General features: G+C 45.4%; 1 protein-coding gene across 1 annotated transcript in view; it reads left to right on the top strand.

Annotated features, from left to right (window-relative positions):
* P115 (General vesicular transport factor p115) overlaps positions 1–22,155 on the top strand; it is a gene marked incomplete at its 3' end in the record, with an annotated part of 28,089 nt that extends 5,934 nt beyond the window's left edge. The window contains 5 exon segments of the mRNA XM_077672474.1: positions 1,804–1,924; positions 2,722–3,077; positions 14,572–14,660; positions 19,564–19,718; positions 21,950–22,155. Of these exon segments, the coding sequence (XP_077528600.1) occupies positions 1,804–1,924; positions 2,722–3,077; positions 14,572–14,660; positions 19,564–19,718; positions 21,950–22,155 (927 nt within the window).
* Positions 22,156–23,430: the final 1,275 nt, after the last annotated feature.

The following is a 23,430-nucleotide window of genomic DNA, read 5'->3' as shown; positions in this document are numbered from 1 at the left end:
CACTTCACTTTGTAGATAGCATATATCAAGATAAAGTTGATCCTCGGGCAAAAGGCGGCCGCGAGCTACGTCTTTTGTTGCACCAGTGAAAGCTGACCCATCGTGATGGTCACATGCCGTGGTTCTGAAAGCACGTCACGGGGAAGTGAGGGACCAGAGATCCTTGATAATGAAGTAAGGGCAGGCATGTACATAGTGGGCCTGGTGCGCAAGGTTCTTGAGCCTCGTCCCGGCGTTCCGTGGCGGAAAGTGGCGCAGCATTGCAAATTTGCGCCGATCCACCACACACTGCGCACCCCACAAACTTTTGCGGCCGACAATACGTTGGTATATACATACTTACAAGCAGTTCGCTGCTTCAATCTATTTTGCGGCAACAGGTGGGGAGGCATTCCTTGAGCTTGTTCTGCAGCCAGATTTTCTTCGGGTGCCTTCTGCATTTGTAGTTTCTGAAGACAATTGTGAAAATGCACAAATCCGCTAAACAATTTATTGTTTAAACCAGGTTTAAGTAAGCCATGGTTTGACGGTACGTGACTGTGACATTTAAGCCATGCTAAGCTGCGCTTAATGCAAGGCACAAATATCCAACTTTTTTTTTAACTCTGCAGAGCCTGAAGCTGACGTTAGGAAGGGGAGTGGTTTGTAGCCCCCATTGCTGCTGTAGCCTGTGGTTGCAGGTTTATAACTAGCCCTAGGTGTTTTCCAGCACCTTAAAGGGGCCATTCAGACAAAACACTTGTTTGGTTCATTCAAAAGATTGCCTCGTTACAGTCAAATGACACCGCATTTAACGTAAACTTCACTCAAATAAGCTACATGGTTAGGAAAAAAAGGAATGGTTATGCGACTCACTAGTTAATTTCCCGTACTAGAACATATGATGTCATATGCGCAGCCGTGCGATTGGCTGAGGCCCTGGCAAAAGCAAACGCAAGTTAGGCAGGGCTTATACACTTGCAGAACAAGCTGTTTTCGCTAAAGTGCAATGCATATTCATTTTATAGCAGTAAGAATCACAGGGTGAAACAATGGAAGTTACAAAAGTACACGTAAATATTGAAATGCCAGCGTGTACTGCTGTTTGTACTGGCACTATGCTTTTTATAGCTGCACAGCAGTGTGGCTTTTTGGGGTTGTCGCGCACGACGCTGGCTGATTGGCGTAAGCGACATTGTCTTACGTGACCCTGTTTGTCGAGCATACGCGATGTTTCATGAAATGATTACTATCTACCGTAACAAAAACAAGCCAGGTGCAAATACAATAAAAAACAAAGCAAAGGCAAATAGCGGTGCAGAGGGCGCCATCTAAGAGGACTGACGGTATAAACAAGGCTCCACAGTCCGCTGCAGACTGAACAGCGCACTAGAAATTTGCTTGAAGACCCTTCCTTGTGACATCATGGCAGGCGTCATGAAACACGCGATTTGGCGGGAGAATCAGTTTTAACTTAAATTAATTTCTCAGTGAATAAAGCATCACTTGCTGCCAGAATAGCACCGGGAGCACTATAAAGTGCCAAATGTTTCGAATAAAATGAACTTGTATTTTGTCTGCATGGCCCCTTTAAGCGCAGTTTCATGAGATTCACTCAGTGTAGTCGAGATTATCTTCCTTTGTTCGTAACATCTGTATGCTATATCAACAATGCCTCTGCGGCAGTGACTTGGTAATTTGTACTTTGGTTCAAAGCTCTTTTGTGGCTCAGTTTAAGAAAAGCAGGCAAAGATGAATTGCCTGTTGGTAGCCAGTTCCTGCCCATGCCAGCCAGGCTGTACAGCACTGTGCTTCATTCTCCAGGCCTTGCTCTTGCTGTCCCACCTGACGAAGGCCAATGCCAACATCCAGAAGATTGTGGCATTTGAGAACGCCTTTGATCGCCTCTTGGACATTATCATCGACGAAGGATGCAGCGATGGAGGTCAGCTTTTCTCGCATGCTGCCACGATTTTTCTCCCTATACTGCTGAACAGGTGCAGTGCTGCCTGGGAACGGAGCGCAGCTTCTCCTCTATCCTTTGAATGGCAGCGGGTTACCACTTGTCAAGCGATGCTGCTCGGGAAATTCAGGCAATGACTGTGGGGTCAACTCAATCATGCTGTGCGAGCTTGCTGTAAGATGCAGTAGAATGGGCTGGTTATATAGTATTTGGGTTTGGACAAGGGTTGAGAGGGGTGTGGGCTGAGCCTGCACACACCCTTCAACCTTTGTCCAAGCCAAAATTGTCAACCCATGTGGGGATATAATGGCTGAGGGGCACTTGCATAGGCATCTAATGCTTAGGCTGTAGTAAAAGCAGCTTGCTTTTGGTAATTGCAGAACCATGAAGCTGCTTGCTTATTAATAAAAAAAAATGCTTTGAAATGCCACTGCTATGATGGGTCAGGGCCTATGGTGCTACATTTTGGTGCACCACTACTGGGCTTCAGGTCACCAATTTTATGCCTGGCTGAAGTGTATGTTTTCTGACGGAGGCAAAAAAAAAAGAAGAAAAAAAAGAAATTTCTGTTTACAAGATTGTGGGGCGCATTGACGATCCCAAGTACGTTGTCCATTGCCCTCCAGTGTGGTGGGTCTTGTAGCCTGGATGCAAATTCGGAGCATTAAACCCCTAATTTGACTGTACGAGTTGCAGAAAATTTTCGTTTCTCCTTTCATTTTTTTTATTTGCCTCGTGTGACATTGGCGAGCGGCTGAGTGGGGTGGGGGCGAACGCAGGCGTGGTGGTGGAGGACTGCCTGGTGGTGCTGCTGCACCTGCTCAAGAACAACAACTCGAACCAGAACTTCTTCAAGGAGGGCAGCTACATCCAGCGGCTGAGCCCCTTCTTCAACTACCACCACAGCCAGCCGCAGCAGCCCGAGGGGGCCGACTCCCCCCAGGTGGGCGGCTGGTCGGCCCAGAAGGTCTCCAACATCTTCCACATGCTGCAAGTGGTGCGCTCCCTGGTGTCGCCCAGTGCCCCGCTCAACGTCACCTCCTCCTGCCAGAAGGCCATGAACCAGTCGGGCCTGCTCGAGCAGCTCGCCAACATCCTCATGGCCATTGGGGTGCCGGCCGACATTCTCACGGAGGTCAGTGGCTCCCTCTCTCCCCTTCCCTAGTCTCTGCTGTTCCCCCTTCCAGCTCGGCCGCTGTTGTAAGCCCTGCCACCAAGTAATTTTCTTGGCCTTTGGCAGTACCCTTGGGCAGTAATTTTCAAGCCTGTCTGCATTTGTGGTCACTTTTAATGCTGATTTAAAAAATAGAATGCACCTGTCAGTGCTGGAGTTCAAACCGAGGCCCCACGGTTTCCGAAGTGGAAATCGTCACCACACCGCCTAAATTCCTCTTGTGGTTGTCGGGGTGAAACTTTATGGTTTTATATGCAAGCTTTGTGTCATTATGCAGTCCAAAAGGCAGGAGAACAGTTCAGCATGGTTCGTAGAATTCATTTCTAGTGCAGCGAGAAAAGGCAGAAATACAGAACTGTGGGGTAATCTGTAGGGGTCTGAAATTATTTGAAACTTTTAAGTATCGAAGCAAATAATGCAATATTTGATTCGGAACTTTTAAGTATCGAAGCAAATAATGCAATATTTGATTCGGCTTTGAATTGAATGGCGTTATTCAAAAACTTAAAATATTTTTGAAGTATTTTGAAGTTTGAAAATTCCCCCTGGCAATTGTTTCTGCAAACTTGAATACAGGAAATTATGCCTTATGAAAATAAGGATGCCTCATTATAAAAACATAGGAAAAATGTTTTTCTCTCTTTTTTTTTTTTGCGCTGAGTTTGCACTTTGAGCACCTGTGGTCAACAACTGCAAACATAAACTGGCTAGGAGTTACAGGCTTTCCCGCAGTGCACTGGTGACATGTGGCTATAGCCTGTTTTGTTTTTTTCTCACCATGCTTCATAAAATGTGCACCAGCGAATTAGATTGCGTGCTTCCAAAAACAAAACAAAAAAAAAGGGGGGGCAAATTTGGTCCAGTGAGTCCTGGTGCAACTTTTCACAGAACCTTGTCTGCTGGCTTTGCAGGGCCGAGAGAGAAGGAAACAGGCTTAAAGGGCATGAGGAAGCTGCTTATGCAGTGCTTCATATCTGCTCGGCATCAGGGCAACTCCAGACACTTACGCTTCTCTTTTCGAATTTCTCACATCCTGATAACATGGTGGCACTCAAGCTGCCCCGGTATCAACACTCTCTAGATAAGAACGCCTAGCTGCGCTATGACCTAGTCCCGGGGTCCCTGGTTTTACAGTCAAGTGGTGCACGAAATTGGTAGTCTTTTCTTTAATCGGTAATGTACCTTTTTTTTATACGGGACAGGAAAAAATGATGAACTTGTCTAACTTCGCGCTGCTAGACACTGAGATGAAGCTTTCTTGACAGGAAGGTGTTGTCAGTGCAGCACTCACCACACTAGACTGTTGACTGTGCACATTTGCTATCAGGCACTTCTGCCAAATGTGGTGTCAACTCTTTTTATACATTTAATTACGCATGGCATGCCCTTAGTGGAACCCAAATTTAAGATTCTTGCGTGCGCATGCTGAGACATTTGCGGTGCAAGTGTCCTTTAAAAATAGAATTTGTGCATTTTTGATACCAGGAGAGGGACCCGCAAGCAAGTACAAAGTGGGGTTGATACCACCATGCCTTGAGGGTGTGCTGACAAGGGTTTATAGATTAGTTCAATTTTCAGTGCCTTGCATTGCTCATACACTAAGCTTCCTGCCTAGAATTGACACAAAAGTTTGCAGGACTGCCGTTTACATTTTTCGCTTTAAAGAAAAAAATGTGGTAATTGCAGCTTATCCGGAGATATACCCTCATTACACTTATATACTGCAATATTTGTGGTTGAGGTCATCACATGAGATGAAGGTTGCCACCATATAAAAATTAATACCACCAATAAAGCTGAAAGCAGCACGTTAGCTACTGTATGCTTGCGTTATGCCATAGAAAAAAATTTGGCAAACCTTGTTAAATAAGCCATTTCTCTGCAGGCTGGTTACTGAGCATGCTTGAGAAATTGTGAAGTTCAGGTCTCCTATTAAAAATCGCTAAATATTCACCTCAATTCCAAAATATTCGGCTCGATTCACAATCGTTCGAACTAAATCATTATCATTGTTCGCTTCATATTCACACAAACAATCACTATTCACACAGCCCCAGTTACGCAGTTTACAAAAAAGGGTGCCTGGAGCCCATGCCTCCTTAGGGCACGGGGCGAAGAACATGTCGACCAGCTGTACAGGTTTGGAGGAGTGTCATCTAGTAGCAAGGAAAGAACTGCTGCAGGTAATTTAGCGGGGAAACTAAAGTGACCAGTACAAGATCGGAGCATATAGTACCCACACACGGAATCAGCGAAGAATAAAGCTCTGTGGGCTATGCCAGCACTGCCAGCCTAGTTTAGCTGAGTGGTAGTGGGAGGTTCATTTTGGAATTTTGTGCATTCATTGGCTGTCTCGGGCAAAAGTTTTCTGTAGCCAGTGCTCCCTGCCAAGTGTTGGGTTTGTTGAGTGAAACAAAGAGGCAAAGCAAAGTGTGTAATGTCTTGAGTGTGCCTTCATGGTTCTTTGTTAACGGCAGCTCCGCTGTAGCGAAGCATGCATCAATATACATGCAATATACAATATACATTATTTCAGCCTGTGTGAGGCATTTGCACCGATGTGGGTGTGCATTTTCTTCCTGCAGAAAGTAGCATGCACATCTTTTTTTTTTTTTGGACAGGCAGGACAATGCAGCCGTACATAAATCTGTACTACACAATAGTCACCATTGTTATTGTGGGCAAGGTTTCCGTTCTTTTTTTTTGCTTAGAGATTTTTGCAGTGTGGCATGAGGAGAATATAAAGGGGAGCTTACTTCAGTTGACTTTTCATCTGTATTCTGTTTTCTTTGTTATAGTTCCTTACCTTTTTCTTCTTGCTTATACGTGAACGTAGGGGATTGAGCCCCCAATGTTCATTGCATGACATACAACCATCTTGTAGTGGGTTTCTTACTTGACTGAAAGCAAGGAATGCACTGTGTCAGAAGTGCACCTGTTACAAGAAAACAAATGTACTAAAAAGTCTTTTTTTTTTTCGATTTTTGTTACACTAGATTTACTTTTCTAAAGCTTAAACGATATCTCGTATTGTTTTATCCGTACATTTCTTTTTGCTTTGACAGCTTGAAGAATTTCGTCCAGACCTAAAAAAAAAGAAAGGCTGAATTTCTCTCCAGTCATCCTTTACAGGGAAGCTGAAGAGTTCTAGAGGATTAAGCCAGGCAAACTTATATTTTCCAGGCTAGCACTACTCTGTGCTACAGTGCTTTTGCGAAAACTCCAAAACATTTTTGATGGCTTAACTCTTTCGCTACCGCCGGAAAATTGACCAATTTTTAGGGGTCTAAGAAAACATTTTTTTCCTGCTAAAAGAATTGGTTAGGCACTAATTACAAGAACACAAAATGCAGATTATCTAACGGCCTTTCCAATAACACCAGTTTTTTAAATGTTTTTATATATCATAGTTGTGAAAAAAAATATCAAAATCAAAACTTTTGTCAAGTTTTCGAAAAAAAAAAATGATAAAAAGGAGTTGTGTATATCAAACGACCGGTAGTAGAAAAAAAATTAGAATATACATTTTGTAGGGAAACATTTCAAAAACATGCCCTAGAAAAAATGTCGACTTGAGCGGAACAGTTTGTCAGATATAAATAAAATATGTTAGCACGAACGGTGCTCGTGTCATGCGGTGAAGCCCAACCTCCAATCCACAATGTGCAATTTCGGGTGGTTCCCTGGAATAGATCTGGTGGTTTGACATTATCAGAGGCACCAATTTGCCCCCACATAATGTAAAAACATCTTGTCAATGACTGACTTTGCATTTACAGCGAGCACAATATTTGGGACAAGCACGCGATGCGGAAAAAAACATGCTTGAAGTTGAAAACGGAACGCCGTGGTTGATGCTTGTTGACGTTCACGGTCAGTTATCTCTCAAAACATAAAGCTGAGCTTTATTATCATCTTCTTACTTGCAACTGTAGCCTTGCTCACAAAAATGAGGTACGATGCGCTAGAATCGTGCCCTGCAATCTTTGGCCGAGTAGCAGTTGTGCGATGAAAAAGATCAGCACAACGAGCCTCCTCTATTGCAGCGGCACCTAACAGTTTTCATATGAAACAGTACAAAAACTTATCGGAGACTCCGTCCGAATAGACAGTTCAACTAAGCAGCAACATTAGACACCCGGATATACCCTCGCATGGAAACGAAACTGGAAGGCGAATAGCTGGCAGTGAAAGGCCGGTTTCAAGCGCTGTCCTCGACGAAAGATATCTGGTGACTGGGTGTGATCTTTTGACTTGCATCTGAAGTTCTTATCGCAGAAATCGGGTTAGGGTGGGGGAAATCAGGAGCGCCGTGCTTTGTTCGAGGATCAGTCGCGGACGCTCCAGGCGCCATGGCAGGTAGCCTTGAAGTTGGGTAACTGCGTAGTAGCGCTAAATATGAATTTCGCGATGCAGAAACCAAACCGAAACTGTTGTAAACTGTTCGTGAATGGTCCTGGGGTAAGTAGAACTACCACAGAACTTAGAACAACGTGCGCAAAGGCAATATAACTGCCTAAAATCATAAAGTAGCTTTGCAACCAGGCACTGCTTGACATTTTCAGCCGATTTCTGGGATTATTACTGTCAGAGCGTGAACCTGACGATTGAAAATTGTTTGCTGGTTCACCATTAACGCCCTGATAGCAAAAAACAAACGCTGGTGCAGAGAAATTACGAGTGGCATGCATTCTTCGTTGGTAGCAGTGACGTGCGATGACCACGCCCCTTTTCCACACTCAGGTGATTCAAAAGCGTGGCAAAAATCACGTTTCCGTTGCAAAAATGAAAACAAAACTGATTTTGAAAGGCCATTTTCTGATCAAACTCCGAACAGCTTTACTTGTTCGAGCAACGCCTGGAATGCTATGAAAAGGCGTTCCCAAAGTATCGATCAAATTGATCGATTTGAATAGGCGCGGTAGTGAAAGAGTTAAACAGCTAGCCCATTTGTGCTCAGGTTTGGCATGAAGGTTGCATTCTGTGGTCTTTTTATTTTGCCACACAGATTGGTAGCTATGCTTGCATGGTTATTGTCCAGCTGAAACCAAGCCTCCTTTTGGCTTTCTGGGCATGTCTTACTAGATGAGCTTGTTTTTCTGCATGGACTGGCGCAGGACCTGGCGGCAAGACGAAATCAGTGACCTAGAGTTCACACGAGGTCAAAGTTGGCCCACGTCACTCTTCATTTTTGCACTGGGCAGAAGGCTTTGCCAATCCATGCATAAAAACAAGCTCATCTGTGAAGTAATGATCAGGTGGCTTTTATTCAGTTCAAATTGTGGTGGCTCTTATTCAGTTGGAAAATAACCAGGCAAGTGTGGCTGCCAATCTGTGTGGTAAAATAAACAGATCGTACAGTGCCACTTTTCTGTGAAATTCCAGCGTGAACGAGCTAGCTGTTTGGGCATAAACAACTTCAATACGAAAGCATGCAATGGCCTGTTGAGCAGAAAAGCCGCTGTCGGTGTCTGTAGCAGTGAAATGGGTGCTCCTAAAATGGCCGGCGATGCAGTAATTCAGTTGAAAGACTTCGGATAATTTGGGACTGGTTGAAAGTCAAACCCAGGGACTCTGGAAAGTGAGGTGAGCACGCGTCCCCAACACCACCACGGCTTCATGACTATAGGTGACTAAAGGTGGACCTAGTGAATGCATTGTGGCCAGTACACGCAGCTCGACATACAATGAGCTTGACGTGTAGCATGTCATTAGGCTCGTCGTTAAGGTAGCCACCCATTAAGGTTGAATATAGGCACGGCAACATAACCACTCAGGTTGATTGGCGAGTGACGACAGCTGCCATCGGGAGCTCACGGCCAATTCACCAATATCCATTAACTGCAATGTCAACATACCCCCTTAGAGGAGCACCATGCTTTGTTCAAGTGGATATTAAAGATACACTAAAGGCCGAGTGGCTTTTTGTTATAGCAGAAAACTCTCACCATTCAAAGCTGTTCTAGCTTTTGTTCGGTGGAAGTTGATGCTTGTTTATTTAGAGATAAGTAATTAAGTAATTAAAGCTGTCATTTCTCTTTTATTTTTATTTTATTTTTGCATGGCGTGAAACATCATGTCATGCATCCTGAAGAGGGACTGCCCTACAAAGCTATTAGGCACTTCCAGCGAAGGAGGTGTTGCCGCCTAGAACATGCAGTACAAAGAGCTTAAAGGAGCCATGAAGAGAAAATACAACTTTGTTTAATTTGAAAGAACTAGGATTCAGTATCTCACTCAGCTCTATTACAGCCACAAAAGATGTTTTTTAACGAAAAAAAAGCAAGAAGTATTTAAAAACTTTCAAATTTCGCGCCACAGTGACGTGTTATGAGCAAGAATGACGTCATACGGGCCAACAATAAAACATAATTTTCAGTGCGTTAGCTGCACGTTAGCATTCACGTGATGCGGTCAAATGGAACTAGAGGCCGCATTACAGACGTCCAGTCATGTGTCGTCGCGACAAGTCAGTTAGGCGGCCGCCAATCGCACAAACAAGGTTCCGTGACGTCACAGAAAAGTTGCGGGAAATCGGCTAGGGGGTCGCCACGGCTTGACACGTTTTCTTTAATATCTCCATTATTTGTTCGAAGATTGCGATGATATTGTTATCATTGTTATCGGGACTAAGCAGTCTTTCTAATAAACCTAACTTGTATTTTGTCTTCATGGCTCCTTTAAATGATTCTGCTGCCCAACAGCTGATGGTCGAGCATACCATTTAGCCTATTGCACCAGTAATCTCATAGTTTGGCCACTGGCTGTCATAGATTTACGAACACAGGAAGTAAAAAGGGCTGATAGCTCACTTGCATAAGACTTATGCAAGTGAGTCTTCTATGCAAAACATTGGACTAAATTGAAACCGAAACAAGTTTTACCCGCAGTTTCAGTAAAAGGACCTGCTTAATAATGTTTAATTAGTAACAGTCACACCAGGCTGACACGACTCTGACGACGTCAAGATAGTGACGTCGACTAGTTGCCGACTTGTTTGCTGACTTCCTGAGTTAGCAGGCTGCCTTGCATGCTGCGCCGACAATAACACAATCACATCAGCTGATCAAAAGTCGGCACAGTTGGACAAGCTTGCTGAATGAAGACGCTGAAAAAAAAACCATTTATCTGACTGGTGTGCCGGCGGGTCATCAAAAATTGATAGCAAACAAAAACTGCTCTCAACAAGATTTGTGCCATGATGATTGTGGCTCTATTTTATAAGTTTGTAGAGTCTATTGAGCCTAGTAAAGTCCATGAAGCCAAAAAACCTTTGCACTGGTGCATTTGCTATCCCTATTTTGGCTGTTGACGCTAGGATGACTTAGCTTCACTAGAGCTCGGAGCTGCATGTGAGTGACTGGTACACATGTAGAAAATGTAAGGTATGTTAAGCCCAGAAGAATAGTCGCCGAAGAAGTTAATCTAGGTAACAAGGAGTTAAAATCAACCAAAGTTTTTATCGTAAAGCGTAAAACCAGAGTCCTTCAATGCTTTTCTGGTCATGAAACTCCGCCGTCACGCTATGGGAGAGCTTCGTGTGCTGCCCAGGGAGGCCGTGCCACGGCAGTGGTGTTGATCGGAGGGCAGCAGGGGAAGCGGTCAGAGCGCATTTGGCAGGGAACGGATGCTCGGCGCCTTATCAGCAGTGCGCTTTCGCTTTACGTGTCGTGGGTCGCTGAAATGGACTTATCATTTTGTGAGTGACGAAAAAATTTGGTGTGAGCAGACATGCTGCTACTGCGTTCCTGCCTTCCGGCCTGGCTGCAGAGCAGCGGCGGCCGTGCCTGATGCCCTCCGATCTGCGGTGACTCCCCTCGCGGTAGCCTTTGACCCCGTACAAAACTTGGCTGGGAGTTTCATGACCAGAGAAGCATTGAAGGACTCTGGTAAAACCAAGGTTCTTGAAGCACTTTATTGTGATGGGTGAATTCAGCATCCGCGAGACGAGCGCATGTTTGCAATTGCTTTTCCTGTCTTAGGTAACACAGTCGCTGGTGATCAGCTGTTTGTGGTGGCTCGAGGGAAACTTACCGTACAAGTGTTATTCAAAAAATGTTCAGTTTTAGGTGCCAGCAATGCTGTACTCCAACATGTTCACAGTTTTAGGCAACGTAAAGAGCTAGGCGGTACATACATTGGGATACGTGGCACTCGGGAGGGGTTGCTCCATGCTACCGTGGCCAACAGGTCCAGAGCATCAGAAATGCAGCGCACCTCAAAAGAGGGCAGTTCAAATCTTGCGCAACATTTTTTTTTCTTCAGTTTTGTCATTGCATTTTTGTTCTGTCACATGTACCACACTTGGTTTTTATTCTTCTTTCTTTCTTGGTGGTAATGTGCACCAAAACCTTTACTGCACTGCTAGGAAGTGCTTTTCTGCAAGTAATGCTGAGCTAGCAAATTGAAATGGACAGATGTTTTCGTTTAATAGTGAAACCCAAACAGAATGCACATTTTTCAGCATCTGGTTGCTGGTGATACAAATTTAATTGCCAGCCATTCTTGTATAACAGGAGCACCTGATAACGCCAATACTGTAGTGTCCCTGCAAAGTCTCATCCCATTATCTTGATCACAGGACGCTAAACTGCCGCGGACGTTTAGATTAATATTCGTCGTGTCATTCTACTCAAATGTCACTGCATCTTAACTTCTTACTGCCTAGTGCTCAACTGTGAGCAGCAACATCGACTGGTCAGTCTAGAGCACTGCTGTGCACAGCCGTCTACCGTCTTACCGCCTAGTGTTCAACTGCGAGCAGCAGCATCAACTAGTCAGTCTGGAGCATTGCTTTACACAGCTGTCGTGGGGGCAGGCGCAGGTGTGTACACGGCCGGCGTGCAGGTGGGGCGTTTTTGCATGCAGAAAACGAGAAGACACTCCCACGGTCACGTGTCCTGGCCAAGACAGGACGGTCCCGGTCAGCGTGGTTGCTCCGTGTGCATGCAGTAGGGGCCCTCAGGCAAACTCTGGTGGGGTAGTACGCTCCGATGTCGCTTCTGCTCCAAGCACACCACAAGTGCGACGTAGCACCGGGACTTGGAGGCCTGCGTTGTGGTACTCGCTGTAATTTTTTTTGCTTATAGGGGACGAGACTTGCTAAGCATCACTTAGTGCCACTTAAAGGGCATGCATACTGGCCTACCCTACACTGGGGCACACAACACGATGGAGTAAACTTGGCAGTCAGGACTCTTTATTTGCTACTCATGGCTGTGCAGGTTCTTTATCCTGGTTGGTCACATGTGCTAACAGTGGCTGTTTGGTTTTGAGCTCAAATTTAAATTTTTCCATCTACCTGCTTCCCTCACTCGAGGTGGCACGTGCACTGATATGTTTTTTTTAGAATATTGCGTGACAATGCTACCTAGATGAAGGCATTAATGTTCTATATGGAATAAAGGGGCCAAAGTATCTTTACTGGTGGAACTATTCATAAGAATTGGAACTTTTCGGAATTGGTCTTCGAAAGTTGAACTGGTTCAAACATTGAAAGTTGAACTGGTTCAAACAACTACTGTCGAAATGCAATGCAGAGATGCTTTGCCAGTGAAGGAGACAGACGTGATGTGAGGCAAAATGAATTAGATTAAATCCGCTTGCAATATAGTGATAAATACTATACGGAATGTTTTCTACATGGCAGTGTATATCCAGTTTTATTCACCGTAATTTTTTTATTTGTATATGTATCCACACCCTTTACAGACTCCAGAGGGGAATACTGTACAAAATGGTTGTAAATGAGTGGCAAATACGAACGTCAGGTGCATCATTATGCAATAGTTTTAAAAGGAATATTTTTTATATGGCAGCAGAGAGAGCATATTTAAAACGTAGTTCAAGGGGGAAGGAAGGGGCCATAATACATAATATAAATGTAGAATATAAGAATAAAACAAAAATTGACATAACCTTTCTAACTGGGTTGCGGATTGTAACTAGGAAAATGTAGTGGGCCTTCTCCTCCTAAATTAAATGCCTCAGATTTGTGGATTGTGGCAACATAATTTGCAAGACCATTTTACGGTTTTGTAGCTAATGGCAAGGCTGATAAATTAAGGGCGTTGGTGGTACCAAAACACGTATGTTATGTGTTGAGTCATTTTGCGCTGTAAGCAGAGCAGTGTTATGGTTCTATGCATGTGTAAAAAAAAGGGATAAAAATACCCCTGCGCTAGTCACGCTATTTTAAAATTCAGAGTGAACGCCCACCTTTTGCTATTGGGAATGGGAATACCTAATGGGAATAAAAAGCATGTTGGGCCATCTTTGGATCAATCTCAGAAAGAATCCTGAAAACATGAGCAAAACACCAAAACAGGCCGGGCTTGTTTTATGAAGTAGTCGCTGTCAGTAAAACCATCAAAAGACTCATCGCTCGCACTATTGAAGATGAGCTTGAGTGCCTCGTCAGCCAGGCTGTCGCGTTCCATCAGGGCTCTGTTGTCGATGGATGCCAAGCCGTCGTTGAGTTTATGGTGTTCAGACCCATCCAGAATGGTATTAATGCCACACCACTTGAACGAGCACCTCATGGTATCCTCCGAGATTGAAAGCCATGCCTCGGAGATGCGGGTATGAATAGGGGAGCCAGCAGAGTCTTGCTTATATTGCTCGGCCCGACATCGGTTGTTACTGGGGTGTTATCAACTGTTATCGAGGTGTTAGCAACTTAAAGGTGTTATCAGTTTTCATGGGGAGGGCGATGTATCAGAATTCCGGTACGAACAGATAGTTGAACAAAACAAAAAAAGAAGAAAAAAAAATCAAAGCCCCTTTTCTAAGAGCAAGATGGTTAAAATGCAAACCTTTCTTCATGCAAAGTGAGTCAAATCAAAGCCCGAAACCCATGCTCCTAAAGTCCAAAGTTCAAACCCAAAGTCCACTTCAACTCAGCCATAGTCCAATGCCAACGCCCGCGCAACGAACCCAAAGGAAATGCTGAGCAACCCGAATGCAGTGGTGGGACGTTAATCATCATAAGCGATTCTATTACAATACGAATGTGTCGTTTAGTACGCTACACCGTACCGTATTTTGTGTGTAAAGACCTCCCATTGTCTACGTGTGCAGTATGATTGACGTGCCTTTGTGGAAACCCATTGTGTAAAGGTGGCTTTCCTTTGGTGCGTTTCGCTGTAACGACGTCGCCATCAGTGAGGCATAGAAAGCTTCGCATTAAAAAGTGGGGTGGGCGATTCTTCGAAGGTGGGCATTCAATAGGAATTTTACAGTAATACAGTGAGCGAACGTGACCACTGAGAAAGTGTGATTGCTAAGCACAGTTGGCACGGTCTATGGGCGAGAAATGTCACGCTGCAGAGTTCTGAAGTGGGAGCAAGGTGTACACTCGGGTCGAGCCTCAAGTTTGCGAGGAAGAGGGACAGGATGCTCCCACATTCTTCAAGATCCACCCATAGATCTTCAAATATAATATTTTTTCTTTCAGACCATCAACACCGTTGCAGAGGTCATACGAGGCCATCACAGCAACCAGGAGTACTTTGCTTCTGTCAATGCACCTTCCAATCCTCCCAGGTAGGTCAACTTTTTTGTTCAAAGTACCGGATTCCTATCTTTTTTATTCAAGTCAACTAAGTAGATTACAACAACAAAAAAAAAAAGCACAAGACAACTGGTCACCAAATTTAGGCAAAAACTGAAAGGAAGTGTATGAGGGTTTTAGCCATTGAAAGAAAGCAGAGATTGGGGTTGAGAGTAATAGGCTGTATATAACTATGTTGATTGAACATAAAAAAAACTTCAACTCTAACTACTGTTAAAGGTTGAGGCAGAAAGTTGGTATTGAGCGTAGTACTAACACGATTACTACTGTAACATGACAGGGACAGTATGGAGCAACACAGGGCGATGCTGGTGCTGTTCTTAAAGGGGTACTGACACAAAATTTTGAAAGCGAGATAACTTCGGAGATAGATTGGTGTGAACACGCATACATCATCTGCAAAATATCAGCGGCGAATACAGCCTAGAACATATTTAAAATCAATTTTAAAGTGTGCAAAACGCAGTCGAGCAGCCAGCAGAGGAGCACGCGCAATCGACATCCCGTGGATATTTTGTAAATAAACAGCATCCAAACACGTCATGAGTTTGTGTTTGCCGCTTCCGCACTGCCGGCGTTTTTCGCCGGCCTGTCCGGCTTGCCGCTCCAATCGGAGGGCGGAGCTTCTGCTCTCGAGAACGAATGACCCGATCGTTGGCGGCGGAGGCGCCGTGATTTCGTCGGCTCATCGGGCAGCTGTCCGCGACCAAAGTTTCTACAGCGATTCTAGGCACTCTGCTTTTATTACTTCTTTATTTACATTGGACGGGAAAACGCGCCGGAAACACGTAAAGCCCACTGAGCGAGCCGCACAGTCGCTGTGCAGGCGGCGGCGGCGGCCACGGCCACGAAGTGGCGCAGGCCGGCGCAGGCCGGCGCAGGCCGGCGCAGGTAGCTCGAGTGATAGCTTGTTACCGCTGCACGAAATTGTACCCAAGTCCCAACCTTGGCAGCTTATATGAGAAAGGAGTTAATGATACGATGGCAGGTTGCATTAAAAATTGTCATCTGCACCGCTTACGAGAGCGGCAATCGAATATCTGCCGCAGTGCTAAGCTGAACACATCTGTAGGAGGACCTGTAGGCAGACCGGCTGGCTGCTCCCAGCGCGCGTCTTGCCACCCACTGTCTCGAGCGTCGCGCGTCGTTCTTTAGCCGCGGCAGCATTTGCACTCGCAGCGCCTGCGACGTCCACGGTCACTTTTTAATTAAGCGGCTCACGAGATCAGTACGTGGGGGCATTCGCAGAAACTGCCGGCGATGCGTATTCGACAGTGCTATGGCAGCTCTGCTCTGTGATATCCGTCCGACGGTCACGTGGTCAGCTTTGTTCACAAACAATCCATCGTTTTGCGGCACCCGCTGAAACCGAAACTGCGACTGCCGTATTGAAAATGCCTCTAATTAAACAACCGTCGCACGCTGAAGCAAATGAGGTTTATACAGGTGATAAGTAGGTCACTAGCTATATACTCCGTTTCATACATCAAGTGCAACGCTGTGAAAGCTACACAAGTAGTCCGCAAAGAAAGTGTAACGCTCCGCGCGGTTTTGTAGCAGTCTGGTCAAACGCGTCGCTCTGGAGAAAAGTCGCTGAATTTTGAAGTACATGGGTTCGAAATCGCGTTCCGACGTTTCTTTTTATTTTTCATTACATCTTCTGCGAGTTCAATTCTAAATCTTATTTCGTTCCCAGTAACTTAAACACTACGTGCATGCGGAAATGAACTGCACGTATGGGTTCATTGGATGCATACTGTGCTCATTTGTGCGGGCCAAACAAGCTCGCACCGATGTTTGACCAGCAATGGCGATTTTGTCGCGATTCTGCAGCATTGTCAATTTACCTCGTTGATTCTACGAGTACTTTGTGTGAGAAAAACTGTTAATTCATAGATTAGTTAGCTGCTCCAACCAGGGTGAATTACCAACAGGTGTTCACTTTCAACTTTCGTTTTCGCCGTTGCCCTGATGATCCACTTCTTTCTGGGCCTCTCTTAAAACTCAGCATGTTATTGATTATACCGGGCCGCCAGCAGAGCAACGGGTTCAGTTTTTACCAAAACAGTTTGGAACCGACTTTGGCACTGCACTGTGTAGTAGCCCGAAGCACTTGGTGCGAATAACATATCATTTGGTATTCATGGGAAAGGCCAGAAAGCATGCAGATTTCTGTACCTTAGAATACTGATTTCTGACACAGAAACGCATAATACATATTTTAAATTTGTTGTTCGCCTCTTCCCAGACCGAATATATGCAACATTCTTGTGAATTCTTGTGCGTGATTTATTATTTCTTTACTACAATGTTTCACCCCGGAAGCAAGAGTTATATTTTCTTTTGTCATTGAAAAGAGAGCTCTTTAAGCTAGGCTCTTATTCGCAAGAGAATCATGGATAGGTCAATTGTTTTTACATACGGAACCTTGATATGGCCTGTTTTTCTGTGTTAAGGAAATGTATATGGTACAGGTTACTGCTGTGACAAAAAACAGTACTAGCTCATGAGTTGGAGATTTGTTGCCATACATAAATGCATACAGGGGCAATACGGATTGCGTGTCATACACAAATATTGCGAAAGGAAGCTGACTTTCGCGGTTTAAAAAACAAACTTTATTTATAGGAGAGCACCTCTGGTCTATTTCCTGGTGGGTTCCGACTTCTTCCTTTCGTTCCTTTCTTCCACCCAGTTTTTGCAGAAGTTATATGACTGTTCCGGCTGTATACACTTCACGACCGAACAGGACAGCACTACAATGTAGTGTCTTTCATAACACGGGTCACTTGGTGACGTTAAACCCCGCAAACGAAACCACGCGACGAGGAAACACAGTTTGCTTTGTCGCGGTAACAAAGCCTTCTCGGGGAATCGGCTCAGCATGAAGCAGCGCGAGCAGGCTGGATAGAAAGGTGTTTACGCTCCAGCTTTGCCAGTTGACCGTCGTGAACAAAGCCGCCACTGACAGGTCACACATTCCTGGGAACTTCATCAACAATTCCCCCCTGCCCTGTCTTTGGAATTCCTTGATCGCCCGCCGGTACCTGCGGCGCCAGACAATGATGCCAAGATTCCGTATTTTCTTGTCATAGGTGAAGCCCATGTCATTCATTAACCTCCACAAGGTGGGTTTTGTGAAGTTCGGCAAGTCGTCGTCTTCGTTGACAGCCTTTCGCACACTGTCCAGTGTCGGGATCTCCCTCTTGGCGTATAGGCTCTTCAATTTCAGACGGATGGCATAGACTGTGAAGCTGTCATGCTTGACGGTTCGCGTGCTTGATATCGTCATGTCGTGAGGTCTTCTCTTTCGAGACACCAACCTCCCACGCAGACACTCCGCCTTCGATTTTGCCACGGTACGAAGACATACTCCGGTGTCCTCGCTCACAACACTCAGTACTTCCTGCACGGATTTCGCCGGGAAACGCATCCTGGTACGAGCGTACACATTTGCAATTACTTGCTTGCCATTCTTTGACAACCTTGATGTGCAAACCCTTGAAAAAATGCGTGCAGGAGACATGGTCGAAGCCCGAGAGCTGAATGCCATTTTTTCAACGCTGCCTCAAAGAGTAAACAAAAAACGGCGTTCAAGGTTGCGCGGAGAGCGAAAACTTGATACGAAAGCGACAATCATAAAATACAAACTCGCATATTTCGACCGTTTGTCCGGCAACACGGGCGTGTTTTGTCAAGCTGATGATAAATATTTATGCTTTAAGGTTTCCGGCGAAGCATTTATTGTTTCTGGCTCACCGCAAGCAACCCACTACTTTTGGTCGCGGAAGCACACAGCGCAAACAAGAGTGCTAGCTTTGACAGCGTTGCACTTATGTATAAAACAGAGTATAGTTATCGCAAAAAAAAAAAAAAAAAAAAAAAAAAAACAAGGTGCAAAATTTTTGTGTCAGTGCCCCTTTAAAGGTGTGCCCTCGGTATCAAACAGTATTTACTGCATCTTCCTTGTACCAAGGACCATCACCTGTCTAGCGCAATCACTCCTGCAGCTCTTTTGCCTGTAAAGTGTTTGAAAAGGTTGCCTTGATTTCTTGTGTAGCCATATAGCTGCATCTAGATGGATGGTAATTCTTTCTTTGGAGAAGCTTGTTCCAGAGGGGGGGTGCTTTCCTTTAGCACACTTTTTCACTTTGGGTCGTTTGATTAATTTGCTGTTAGAACGAGCGACCTGAAGAGGCAGTAGTCCCAGGTGTGAACCCCTGATTTCGGGTAAATTTTTTCATACCAAGTTTTCGTTTTTGTGTGGCTGCTTGGATGGTTGATACTTCTTCTTCCGCAGAGCTTTGCACCGCTGCCTAGGGCAGGCTCCTGAAGGCAGTATTTTTTAACAGCTTATGCCAGAGTGTGTCACTCACCTGTGTTGTCTGTTCAGCCGCGAATGCTGAGGCTTTGTAAATAGTGGTTGCATTTTCTCTGGTCTGTCTAAGTTTGTCTGCTTGTGTTACAGAGGTAACATAGACTGTAGCAGGGGCTGGGCTAGAAGAGCATTCTAGCAGTAGCTGAGGGTAATTTTCAAAATATTTTATCTATGCGTTCCTTTATGAGAGGTACCATTGGTCACATATATTTGCTTCATAACTCGTACTGTTTTTGCAACTTTCAAAGTTTAGAGAATCTTTTGCTCGAGTAATGCTTTTCTGGCGGTTAGTGTGTTGTTGCAGCCATCGCATTGGGTATGTTTGTTAACTTGCTCCATGCCCTGAAGCCTCGTGTCGGCGTGTAGAAATAAAATGGATATAAAAATGGGCAGTCGAGACAAGCTGAAGGTCGGTGGCCGGTGATTGGAGCTGTGTGTGCGTGAGTTTGGCCTTCGACCGGCACTCACTGCCCGCCTTTCACTTTTTCCCAAAACAGGCCGGCCATTGTGGTCCTCCTCATGTCCATGGTGAATGAGAAGCAGCCGTTTGTGCTGCGGTGCGCTGTCCTCTACTGCTTCCAGTGCTTTCTGTACAAGAATGAGCTGGGCCAAGCTCAGATCATCCAGACTCTCCTGCCGACATGTGCCGACAGTAAGTCCACCCAGCATTGGGACGGGACGGGAATTTCATTTTTCACTTTGTCAGGGCGGTTAGAAGTTGCTGAAAATGAAAGGCGATAAAACCACGCACCCACTTGCATGTGATCGTTTATAGTTAGATGTCCATGCCATTCTATTCTTTAGATATCAATACTCTACAGCTACCGTAAGGGCAGCAAGTACAAACTCTTATTGAATTTACTGGTGACACTCTTGGGCGGTCACTCATGCCTTTTGGAAAATCCTTGTATTGTCCAAGGACGTTTCGTTTTTTCTTTCTGCCTCCGGTTCCATCCAACAATCTTTACGGCATACCGCCAGGCCCATTCGTAAATAGCTTACAGTTGCTGGTATTTGTTCGTTATAACCAGGGCTTGTAATAAGTGGACTTCGATTGCTCTGATATGTACTGTAGTACTTGTGCCACCTTTGTTTGCAATCAGCTAGCATTACACGCGTGGCCATTGTAGGCAGGTTTAACTTTGCAATCCAAAATCTAATTGTTATCCAGCGGCTGGCATTGACACCGTGGCAACAGTGTGCGAGGTTGTGGGTCCAGTGCCGTTCATGGCAGCTACGCTTCTTGTGGAGGCAGAATACTAAAGTGCCTGTGTGTGCACCTGCTCAGTTCTACACTGCAGTGTGCCTCACGTTCCATTTTATTTGAATTCCTCGAAGACCCCATGAAGGCTTATCAGAAAAGGGGCGAGTGATAGAGTGTAGAAAGAAATAGTAGCTGAAGGCTAACGCGATAAAAGTTAATTGGTAATGCTTTCAGTTAAGTGCGCGATGGTAGCAATGTTGTTAGATGTGCCAGGTGACTGTCCTGGAATGCTTTGTTTTGCCTTTCCTTTGTTTGCCTAACCTCATCTTGCACAGTATTCTTTTTGTTTCTCCAATAAATTCTGCTTTATTTTGTTAGTGAGCAAAAAGGAGGCTGAGCAGCTCTTGCTGCGTTTTTTTTTTACTTGTCTCACTGTGTGAGGCATGATGGTGTGAAGCTGACAAGTACGATTAAATAGAAAAAAGCACACGCAATATATGCTTACTAACAATATTGGAAAATGTGCACAGTAAAGGAAAAAAGCATCCTGGGGCTTCTGTTTACGTCTAGATGGCTTGGGGCGTTTTCGTTTTCCTGAAGCAGTTGCAGCAAGCAGTTGTCCGGCTTACTTTCTCCACCACCTTACGAGGAAATTTGGAGCTCTGATGTCGGGAGAGGACCTCTCACCTGGTGGTGGCACTGTTGTTGACGAACCAGTACCATGTCTGATAGAACTGCCTCGGGTTATTTCTTTTTCCATGGCTGTGGAGCGTGGCCCATGATATATGGCAGAAAAAGCTACAAAGCTACATTTTTGCAGTATGTTAATTTCTGAGCTCCATAATTTCTGCCGTTTTCAGGAACAGAAAACCATTAGGAACAGAGGGAAATAAGGGTTTATCTGTAGCAGTTGAGTACAGCTTTACTTTTCTTAAGCAGTTGCAGACATCTTGCTCACTGGCTTTCTCCGCAACCTTTCGGTGTTCGCAATCTTTCTTACTCCGGCCAAAAAAAGCAAGTAAAAATCTTTGGGAAGCTCTTTCATATTGTGTAAGCAGTGTGGCCGCATCTGTTGCACTGACTCGGAGTCCACCTAGGCTTTCTTACATGACTAGTTTACTGGCGTGAGACTTCGTCTTCGTTTTTTTTTTTTTCTGATAATTTTATCTTGCCTCTCATTTTCGAAAGCTTCTCAGCGTGTTCTTTTTCATTGCGAGTAGGCTTCACTACAGTACACAAGTGATGTGGAAAAGCCAACTTCACTGAGATCAAAACAGTGTATAGTGGGTTTCACTGCTATAGACTGAGCCCCTTTGAAGTTGGCTGCACTACTGTGCACAAAGACAAACAGTCGTAATCCAAATATAAAAGGCTCCATGCATACCTTTGGAGTGCAATGTGTTACGTTACAGATGAAAGGACAGACACATGGGTCCCTGAGGAATGTAGCCCTAGAATGATTGTGTTGAATAAAACAAGGGGTTCAAACTTTTGTGGCAACATCACCAAGGCAGCCTGAAAACACCGATTTGAATCACTTTTCAGCGACAGCGGTGGTTTCCTGCCCGGGATGGCGTAATCTTGTAGTCGTGCTCAAATTTGGATCAAGGTGCATAGACCTGTCGAAACGATTGTGGCCAGGTGTGTACGGGAAGCCTGAAGTGGGGCGGTCCCTGCAGTGACGAGCGTGACGGCCGGCCAGCTGCTGTGTGGCGGCCTATTCAACACGGACCCGCTGAGCAACTGGTTTGCGGCCGTGGCCCTGTCACACGCGCTTGTCGACAACCCCACACAAAAGGAGCAGCTGCTGCGGGTGCAGCTGGCCACCAGCGTGGGCAACCCGCCAGTCTCCCTCATGCGCCAGTGCACTGCCATTCTGCAGCAGGTGAGGTGGCAGCCACGGAGGGGGGGGGGGCACTTGGTCTCTTGTCGCATAGACGGTAGAGTGCAAGCTATGCGGAGAAGAGGTGAACGGAATTGGCCCCTGTACCTTTTCCTTGTGTGACCTGTACCTGTTCCTTGTGGGGGGAAGGGGGGGGGGGGGGGGGGGGGGGGCTATTTCGAGCCGGTGTAACAAAAGAAGTGAAGGTGTTATCTGACTAAGTGCAAAAATTGTGGGCAATGCCAACTGGAAGCGATCTTGCTTTGTTCCTGTCTAATCCCATTTAGGTTAAAAGTGCCATGTCAGCCTTCATATGGGTGAGTGACAAGGGGAGGGGGCTCTGACGTGCCGGGGGCCGCATAATACCGTATTTACCCGATTCTAACGCGCACTTTTTTTCCGGAAAAATAGGCCGAAAAATCGCATGCGCGTTAGAATCGGATACATAACCGAAACTGCCGAAACAGCGGAAATTTCGTCCCACCCATCGCCATCGCCATCTCTAGATGGCGCCAAAGCTTTTAGCAATGATTTTTCGGACGCAGCAAGCCTAGGCGCCTAGGCTTTTCTATCGTAGTTCACACAAATCGTCAAATCGTTTCACTTACGCGCTTGATAACAGCAATGGCAGCAGCGGCTCCCACGCGTTCAAAATCAGCGGTCGGCTGAAGCGTGCACCTCTGGAGAAGCTGTCGGGATGGGCGTGCGAGGCGTGGGCCACGATACCATAGACCATGGTTGAACGTTCGTTCAGAAGTGTGGCATCGCGAACGCGCTTGAAGGCACCGAGGCCGAGATGTTGTGGTCAGCGGGAGAGCGGCGAGGAGTGAGATGAGTGAGATTACTTCCGGAAATAAATCGCCCATTTCTCTCGCATTCGTTTGTCTGGGTCACAAAGTCCCGTGCGCGTTACAATCGGAGGTGCAAGTTTTTTCTTTTTTTTTTTTCTTTTTTTTGCCAGGAAAATCGGGTGCGCGTTAGAATCAGGGCGCGTTAGAATCGGGTAAATACGGTACTTCCCTGCGGTTGCAGGTTGCCCGACCCCTGAACTAGAGGACTAGGTTGAACCCAATAGAGTTCTGAGCAGTCAATGCTGCGTGGTAACATGAATAACAACCTCTAACTGCTTTCGAAAGCAAAACTTGAGGCTAAACAGTGTGTTAGTAAGTGCCTATATTGGAAATGGGCATTGAAAATAGGCATTTATAGGCATCTAGGCACAAACTTTGCATTTATGGGCACTATAAAAACGTTATAAAAATCCTTCTTAACTTCTAA

The sequence above is a fragment of the Haemaphysalis longicornis genome, unplaced genomic scaffold (genome assembly GCF_048455015.1).
Source record: "Haemaphysalis longicornis isolate Haplotype H1 unplaced genomic scaffold, Haemaphysalis longicornis Haplotype H1 scaffold_58, whole genome shotgun sequence".
In the NCBI taxonomy this organism is placed as follows: domain Eukaryota; kingdom Metazoa; phylum Arthropoda; class Arachnida; order Ixodida; family Ixodidae; genus Haemaphysalis; species Haemaphysalis longicornis.
Note: the sequence above shows the minus strand (reverse complement) of the source record. Positions and strands in the feature narration are given on the sequence as shown.